The following is a 9,170-nucleotide window of genomic DNA, read 5'->3' on the forward strand; positions in this document are numbered from 1 at the left end:
TCTCGCCTCCCTATCCCCTCCTCCTCTCCCTCCTCCCTATCCTCTCCTCCCCATCCCCTCCTCTCTCCTCCCTATCCCCTCCGCTCTCCTCCCTATCCCCTCCTCTTTCTCCTCCCTATCCACCTCTCTCTCTCCTCCCCATCCCCCTCTCTCTCCTCCGTATCCCCTGCTCTCCCTCTCCTCCCCATCCCCTCCACTCTCTCCTCCCTATCCCCTCCTCCCTCTCTCCTCCCTATCCCCTCTCTCTCTCCTCCCTATCCCCTCCTCTCTCTCCTCCCTATCCCCTCTTCTCTCTCTCCTCCCTATCCACTCCTCTCTACTCCCTATCCCCTCCTCTCTCTCCTCCCTATCCCCTGCTCTCTCCTCCCAAGCCCCTCCTCCTAATCCCCTTCACTCTCTCCTCCCTATCTCCTCTTCTCTCTCCTCCCTTACCCCTCCACTCTCTCCTCCCTATCCCCTCCTCTCCCTCCTCCCTATCCCCTCCTCTCTCTCCTCCCTGTCCCCCTCACCCTCCTCCATATTCCCTTCTCTCTCCTCCCTATCCCCTCTCTCTCTCCTCTCTGTCCCCCTCACCCTCCTCCATATTCCCTTCTCTCTCCTCCCTATCCCCTGCTCTCTCCTCCAAAGCCCCTCCTCCTCTCCCTCCTCCCTATCCCCTTCTCTCTCTCCTCCCTATCTCCTCCTCTCTCTCCTCCCTAACCCCTCCATGCTCTCCTCCCTATCCCCTCCTCTCCCTTCTCCCTATCCCCTCCTCTCTCTCCTCCCTGTCCCCCTCTCCCTCCTCCCTATTCCCTTCTCTCTCCTCCCTATCCCCTGCTCTCTCCTCCAAAGCCCCTCCTCCTCTCCCTCCTCCCTATCCCCTTCTCTCTCTCCTCCCTATCTCCTCCTCTCTCTCCTCCCCAACCCCTCCACTCTCTCTCCCTATCCCCTGCTCTCTCTCCTCCCTATCCCCTCCTCTCTCTCCTCCCTATCCCCTCCTCTCTCTTCCCTGTTCCCTCCTCTCTCTCCTCCGTATCCTCTCCTCTTTCTCCTCCCTATCCCCCTCTTCCTCCCTATCCCCTCCTCTCCCTCTCCTCCCTATCCCCTCCTCTCCTTCCTATCCCCTCCTCTCTCTCCTCCCTATCCTCTCCTCTCTCCTCCCTATCCCCTCCTCTCTCCCTCCTCCTTATCCCCTTCTCTTTCCTCCCTATCCCCTCCTCTCCTTCTCTCTCCCTTTCTTCCCCTCTCTCCCTAACCCCTCGCTCATCCCCTTCCTCCACTCTCTCACACATATCTTCCTCTCTCCCCTCCATATCCCCTGCTCTCTCTCCCCCTCCATATCCTCTCTGCCTACCTCCTCACTTCTCTCACTCCTCTCTATCCCCTCCTCCTCCCCATCCCCTCCTCGCCCTCTCCTCCCTATCCCCTCCTCACCCTCTCGTCTCTATCTCCTCCTCACTCTCTCCTCCCTATCCCCTCCTCTCTCTTCTCCCTATCCCCTTCTCTCCTCCCTATACCCTCGTCACTCCTCCCTATCCCCTCCTTACCCTATACCCTCCTCTCTCTCCTCCCTATCTCCACTCTCCTCTCTCTCCTCCCTATCTCCACTCTCCTCTCTCTCCTCCCTATCCCATTCTCTCTCTCCTCCCTATCCCCTCCTCCCTCTCTTCCCTATCCCCCCTCTCTCTCCTCCCTCTCTTCCCTATCTCCCCCCTCTCTCCTCCCTCTCCCTCCTACTCTCTCTCCTCCCTATCCCCTTCTCTCTCTCCTACCTATCCCCTCCGCTCTGTCCTCCCTATCCCCTCCTCTCTCCTCCCTATCCCCTCCTCTCTCTCCTCCCTATCCCCTCTCCCTCCTCCCTATCCCCTCATCTTTCTCCTCCCTATCCCCTCCTCTCTCTCCTCCCTATCCCCCCTCTCCCTCCTCCCTATCCCGTCCTCTCTCCTCCCTTACACTCCTCTCGTCCCTATCCCCTCCTCTCTCTCCTCCCTATCCCCTCCTCTCTCCTCCCCATCCCCTTCTCTCTCTCCTCCCTATCCCCTCCTCTCTCCTCCCTATTCGCTCCTCTCTCTCCTCCCTATCCCCTCCTCCCTCTCCCCTCCCTATCCTCTCCACTCTCTCCTCCCCATTCCCTCCTCTCTCCTCCCTATCCCCTCCTCTCTCTCCTCCCTATCCCCTCCTCTCTCCTCCCCATCCCCTTCTCCCTCTCCTCCCTATCCCCTCCTCTCTCCTCCCTATCCCCTCCTCTCTCTCCTCCCTATCCCCTCCTCCCTCTCCCCTCTTCTCCCCTCTCTATCCTCTCCACTCTCTCCTCCCCATTTCCTCCTCCCTATCCCCTCCTCTCTCTCTTCTCCCTATCCCCCCTCTCTCTCTCCTCCCAATCCCCTCCTCTTTCTCCTCCATATCCCCTGCTCTCTCCTCCCAAGCCCCTCCTCCTCTCCCTCCTCCCTATCCCCTCCTCTCTCCTCCCTATCCCTCTCTCCCTCCTCCCTATTCCCTTCTCTCTCCTCCCTATCCCCTCCTCTCTCTCCTCCCTATTCCCTCCTCTCTCCTCCCTATCCCCTCCTCTTTCTCCTCCCTATCCCATCCTCTTTCTCCTCCCTATCCCCCTCTCTCTCCTCCCTATCCCCTCCTCTCCCTCTCCTCCCTATCCCCTCCTCTCTCCTCCCTATCCCCTCCTCTCCCACCTCCCTACCCCCTCCTCTCTCTCCTCCCTATCCCCTCCTCTCTCTCCTCCCTATCCCCTCCTTTCTCTCTCCTCCCTATCCCCTCCTCCTTGTCCCTTTCTCTCTCCTCCCTATCGTCTCCTCTCTCTCTCCTCCCTATCCCCTCCTCTCCCTCCTCCTTATCCCCTCCTCTCTCTCCTCCCTATCCTCCCTCTCTCTCCTCCTCCCGCGTGTTCGCCCTGCCTGCATGGCTCCAGCGGGGCAATGAAAGGATCCCCCGCCCCCTCCCCACATACACACCAAACCCGGCCAGCCAATCAGGTAGTTCGGATGCTGTTACCCGGCCAGGGTTGCCATAGATCCTGGCATCAATCAAGAGGTAGGCAGCCAATGGGAGGCCGGGGCCGGCGTGCACACACAGCGTCGGCTTCCCCAGTCCGGGTGCTGCAAATGAGAGGAGTGCGGTGCAAGTTGTCAAAGGCTCGGCTCGTTTAACAAGTCAGATCACTCCGGCTTAGCAAGTCATGGCGACCACAGCATCTAATCATTACATTACGAGCGGCAACATCCTCACCTCCAACTCCATCGTGCACGCAGAGCAAGGGAGCATGCAACAAGGGACAGCCTACAGGGATGCACAGAAACTGGTCCAGAATGATTACATGCAAAGCAATGGACACCCTCTCAGCCACGCTCATCAATGGTTAACGGCTCTCTCTCACGCCGAGGGCTCCCCGTGGTCGGCCGGCGTGCCGGCCAGCCCCCTCGGCCAGCAAGACATCAAGCCCTCGGTGCAATCGGCGAGGGACGACCTCCACAGTGGGGGCACCCTGCACCACCGGCCCCCTCACATGGTCCACCAGCACGGCAACCACCACGGAGCATGGGGCAACAGCACGTCAGCCCACATCCCCAGCATGGCATCCAACGGCCAGAGCCTCCTGTACTCCCAGCCGGGCTTCACCGTCAACGGCATGATCAACCCAGCGGGCACCCAGGGCATGCACCACGGCCTGAGGGAGGCTCACGAAGAGCACCACGGGGACCATGGCCAGCATCACCAACAGCAGCACCAGGCGCACCATCACCACCAGCACCAGGGGCACGACCACTCGGACGAGGACACCCCGACCTCGGACGACTTGGAGCAGTTCGCCAAGCAGTTCAAGCAGAGGAGGATCAAACTCGGATTTACCCAGGCCGATGTGGGACTCGCACTTGGGACGCTGTACGGCAACGTCTTCTCCCAGACCACCATCTGCAGGTTCGAAGCGCTACAGCTCAGCTTTAAAAACATGTGCAAACTCAAACCCTTGTTGAACAAGTGGCTGGAGGAGGCTGACTCCTCGTCCGGAAGCCCCACCAGCATAGACAAGATAGCTGCCCAGGGCAGGAAGAGGAAAAAGAGGACCTCGATCGAGGTCAGCGTCAAGGGGGCTTTGGAGAGCCATTTTTTGAAGTGTCCCAAACCCTCGGCCCAGGAGATCAACTCTCTGGCGGACAGCCTGCAGCTGGAGAAGGAGGTGGTCAGGGTTTGGTTTTGTAACAGAAGACAAAAAGAGAAACGAATGACTCCTCCCGGAGGAGCTCACCCCGGAGCCGAGGATGTATATGGGGCCAGAGACACTCCGCCGTCACATCATGGGGTTCAGACTTCTGTACAGTGAATGACCACTTCTCACTTTTTGTCCCTTTTATTTGTTCTTTTCTTAACGAACAGCTTAAAACACTGGACTATCGGTACGATAGCACACGTTAATGATGTGTTTTGACCTATACAGGAGGAGCTGGCAGGCAAATGGAGTGAGTATATAAATAATAAGAGAGGCACTGATATACATACCTTTACAAAACTGAGGCAAGGAGAAGCGAGACTGCCTGGAAAGAATGTGACCTGAAAGGCTGCTATCATTGTTAATGTATAGATCCACTGTGCCAGGCGGGGGCAACGGGAGGCTTTTGTTTTTGTAGAAATGCAGGGGGAGGTTCGGGCCACGAGCTGCCGTTTTGTTTGTTGGAGAAAAAGGCAAAAAGGAGGCAAAAAAAATAAATAGAAAGAGGAAATTCCAATACACTGCTGTCTGGACGAGCCACCGTCCCAGGCATTTAAAAAAAAAGAAATCGCAACCCAGTAGGAGATCTCTCTCCTGGGCGTTGATCGTATGAGACGAGAGGCTGTGTTTGTGAGGGGTGAATAGGCTGCGTCAAGTCAGGCAGAGAGGAACTAAACCATTCTCTTTCTGCAAGATCTGAAGTTGGGAGCTGCGAAATAGCAAAATGGATCAATTCACATATATACACACACACACACACACAAGTAACTAAATGGATGATAAATCGATAAATATCAGGCGCTCTAAAGTACTACGGACCACCGACTAAAAGTTTCATCCCCATGTTTAACTACAACTAATTGCGGCGGCAAGAATTGCAATAGCTTTTTACACGGCAGGACTATTACAAATCTGCCTGCCAGCATCTGAACGCCTCCGAATTAGCACTGTACAATAATGAATACACGGATCAAAATTCAGTCAAAACGCTGTAGTTTCCGCCACAGTTTTTCAAAAAGAGATATACTGCAGTATAAAACACCACTTATTAAACAGCCCACAGTCTTAACATTTAAAAAAAACTACAGTCGGATAATAATGAGACCCCCCCACCCCACCCCGTCAGCATAATGCGCTTTCTTACAAAGAGCATATCCAAACATTCAAAATTCCAGAAAAGATGTGTACATATTTGAGATATTTTGATGTGGTGATATGATTGTAATTTAACCGCAGTTATAGCGATTCCTAAAGACAATAACATTTAGTGAAGTGTTAGAAAAACATTTTTAAAAAATTAAAAATGACCGGGTCAGATAGGTTGGTACAGAGAAAAAAAAACACTGAGACACAAACACAATTAGTGTCTGTTCGTTTAGTAAGATGAAGTTAAACGTGGATTACTTTGTTAGAGCATTTTCTCATTGGTTTATGGAGAGCGGTTACCATGCACATCTTATACCACTCTGTATATATGTTGCATATATTTGTCTTTTGAACTGAAGAAAGAAAAAAATATCTGAATGATTTTTTTCCCCTTGTATACATTTTTTTTCCATAATGCTGCCCAGGGAATTTTAATATCATTTTCACGTGGCCTGCCTCAATGTATTTATTTCTTTAAAAGAAGTTCTGGAAACTGTTTCTTCTCTAGCTTTAATTGATTAGATGTTCAATGTGGGATGTACATTTTTCCGTTATGCTATCTTCCCCTTCTCTTGAAAAGATTGTTTTTGGTACATTTCAATGTGTCGTGTGAAGATAAAAGAAACAACGCAGAGTCCCTTATATATTTATGTTAAAGTAATATTTTATTACTTACATAAAACAAGCAATCGCACAACCTTGAAGTCTTCTAATGTCTTGGCTTTTGTGGGCTATGGAGCGGGTGGCGAGAGCGTTTAGTTTGTCTTCCAAATCCTTACCGAGGCCTTACTTTTATTATTTCAACAAGAACATGAACATAATATCCATTTCCACAGACACGACATTAACCTTATGAAGATAATCCCGACAGATATTGAGAGACACACACACATACAAATGTTTACATAGACTTCCAAACGATGTTGATTTCCGTAAGTAACATGCATTTTGTTTTTGTGTGAGTGTACACACATATTTTATTTTCAAATCATTTTTTAATACGTTAGCTGTATCTGTGTAAATGTTAGAATCGCGCGCACATATATTTGTTTACTTACTCAATCGGTATTTTACATTTTAAAGCTTTGACTAAACTAAACCTCAATTTAGTATCTGTGGCGTGGCACACGCGCAGTTAGTAAATACATTTAGGTTAAAACTGCCCACGTTTTATTCATGTGCCACATTATTTGAGATTGTTGAATATTGTAACTGAACAGTTTCAAGTACAATCGCTCAATCTTCCTACACGTGTTCCCTCCCCGGCGCTGCCAACACCAAACCATTTATTTCGTTGATGCGCGTTTAAAATACAGCTTTCAACGCGCCTTTTCGAAAAAAATATATTTTTCAATCAGCTGCAACATTCGGTAAATCGGATTTCTTTGGGGAATTAAAAGCTCCCGATCGGCTGGCTGGCTGGACACCGGTTCGCTTCTGCCCTCAGTCAATATTACACGCGTGCAGAACATATTCAGCTAAATTATCTTATCAATACAGAGAAAAATTTGACAGAAAGAAGAAGTGTTTTCTGACCACAAACGTGCTGATGGAGTGAAATGTTTGAGTTGGGTATGGATCGGGTGCACTGTTCAATCGCTGCCACCAGAGCCTGGAAGGAGTGACACTGCCCTCTACTGGCGCGCAGACCGCACAGGCCCACCATCCAGGAGGAGCCTTTCCTCCTCCACAAGCAGCTTAATCTTACCTGCTGCTGTTTACATTTTGTTTTTGGTCTCGTGGAGCGAGCATTTATTTCAACCTGCCATCGGGTATCGTCAGTGAAAAACAGTTACGTTTTTCGGATATGTCGCTTATTTAGTAAAGAGCGGGTCAACTAGAGGGAAACTGCAAAGAACCCCCCCCCCTCCCCGAATCATCCTTGAATATTTTCTTGTATCGTGGTTCCCCGTTGAATCGCTAAACTTTATTAAAGTGATGACGAGTTCTCTGACTTGAATACGGCCTTGGTGCTCCTGTATAAATGCGTTACTTCAGATAGGCCTGTTTAATAAAATAGTCAGCTAACCCAACCTAAAACAGCATGTGGGCGGATAAAGGCAATGACAATTAGTGTACAGTAACTTATTTTACATTGATTATTTATTTATTTAACTATTGCCATTTTAAATTCACACACGTTTGGAAAAAAAAACACAGCGAATTTCCAGCTGACCCTCCGTTTCTTTCACACTGTGAATGCAATCGGTATTTAAAAGTTGTCCCTCTTCTGTCGAAAACGACAAGCCTCGTCTCCTTGGGCGGGTTTCCTGCCATTGTTGAATATTTGATGTTACAATCCACCTTGAGATTAGTTTCACACCAACAAGTGAAATGAAGGACGTGGGAAATGAAAACCTGCTTCAAATGGGGTTAGATCCCAGGTCGAAAGCAAAAGGAGCGCCTCGGAGGCGCTGGCTATTGCGGGAAATTTTTACATCAGTTTCACTAATGTGCCCATTCATTTGTTTTTTTTACATTTTGTCTTAAAAAAAACGCGTTTAGACACCCCCCTCCCCCACCCCCATCCACATTGACAGCCCGAGGCAAACTAAACTGGGTGGTGGTGGGGAAGGAGGGGGGGGGGGGGGGTGTTATTTATACAATTAGTTAAGTTTAATTGCGTCTGTCTCTTTGAGTCTGGCTATGGATTTTCCTGCGGAGGGAGAAATTGCTTCTTCCAGCGCGGATTGTAGAATGGGCTCGTTTTTTGTTTTAATGCAGGGACCAAGTTAGAATCGCCACCCGACAAATAATTGACCCAACATAATAGTCGCACCGTCCTGATTCGCATCCTTTCAGACGGAACTGATGCATGTGACGTGCAAGAAAGATTTTATTTTCCGTCCCTGGAACTTGGTAAAAGTGACAGCGAGCGACATGGGTAAATAAACAATGATTTCGAGACTCTGGGCGAAGCTGGGAAAAATGTGAAGAGTTTGTGAGGCTTCCCGACCTCTTCTGCCGGGGGACGGGGAGCGAGGCAGGATCCTAACAGACCTCCGAAATTCCAAACTTGTTACTGCAAAAACAAAAGAAGGCCGATACCATGAATGTTTTTTAATCCTGCTGTGATCTAAGTAAATTACAGTCAACAAATGTTTCCACTAATGTCGATTCATTTATATATAGTGATCATCTTCGGATTCAATGTTTTAAATATTGCAATATATATATATATAGCCAAGGTGACAGGACCTGAACGCGGATCTGTTATGAAGCTTTAACGAATATAGATTTAATATATGAGTGTTGTGATTATGTGGGTGCTGGTGGCCTGTGTGTTGTGCTTTAGTCCTCAGCTCCTGTGAAACATACAAAAATGTCAGTTACTTGTTGGGCGCATTTCGATCTATAAACAGACATCTCGGTGCGTTCAAATGCCCCCCCCCCCCCCCCTTTACACCTTCGTCCATAACACATCCATACTCGAGCCGCAAGTTATTAACAAGAAACACAGAATAGATGATAACCCGTAGGCTCCTTGGGGTGGGGTGGGGGAGGGGTGGAGCTAAGTGGACATTGAACGCAGTCAGTCAAATTATAACTTTTGGGCCTCTTTGTTTAAATCCAAAACGGAAACGATCCAATTGTATAAATGACGGTTTGAATTGATTCTTGGGGGGGGGAGTTGCGAATCGAAGGTTCATTTACTCCAGTCAGCGAGGGAGCAAAATGAGGAGCGCGTTCACAGCTAATGCTTCCGAGCTGTGCCAAGTTATGTCTAAACTGCTAGAGGCCGCTTTATGCAAATGCACGGACAAAGCCAATGGCTCCAATGGCCAAAGTAGGCAGGGTACAAACTCGGTACCGAATTGTACAGGAG

The 9,170-nt window shown here is 49.9% G+C and overlaps 1 protein-coding gene across 1 annotated transcript; it reads left to right on the forward strand.

Moving 5' to 3' along the window:
- The first annotated feature begins 3,065 nt into the window (after window positions 1-3,065).
- Window positions 3,066-6,048, forward strand: pou3f2b (POU class 3 homeobox 2b). The gene has a single exon (XM_072499584.1). It carries the CDS (start codon window positions 3,170-3,172, stop codon window positions 4,310-4,312), a length of 1,143 nt encoding a protein of 380 aa, XP_072355685.1. The 5' UTR covers window positions 3,066-3,169; the 3' UTR covers window positions 4,313-6,048.
- The last annotated feature ends 3,122 nt before the right edge of the window (window positions 6,049-9,170 follow it).

Source organism: Scyliorhinus torazame, chromosome 4 (assembly GCF_047496885.1).
Source record: "Scyliorhinus torazame isolate Kashiwa2021f chromosome 4, sScyTor2.1, whole genome shotgun sequence".
NCBI classification, from domain to species: Eukaryota; Metazoa; Chordata; class Chondrichthyes; order Carcharhiniformes; family Scyliorhinidae; genus Scyliorhinus; species Scyliorhinus torazame.

Excerpts from the sequence above, each read along its gene's own strand:
- pou3f2b (XM_072499584.1), top strand. The coding sequence starts at position 3,170 with ATGGCGACCACAGCATCTAATCATTACATTACGAGCGGCAACATCCTC.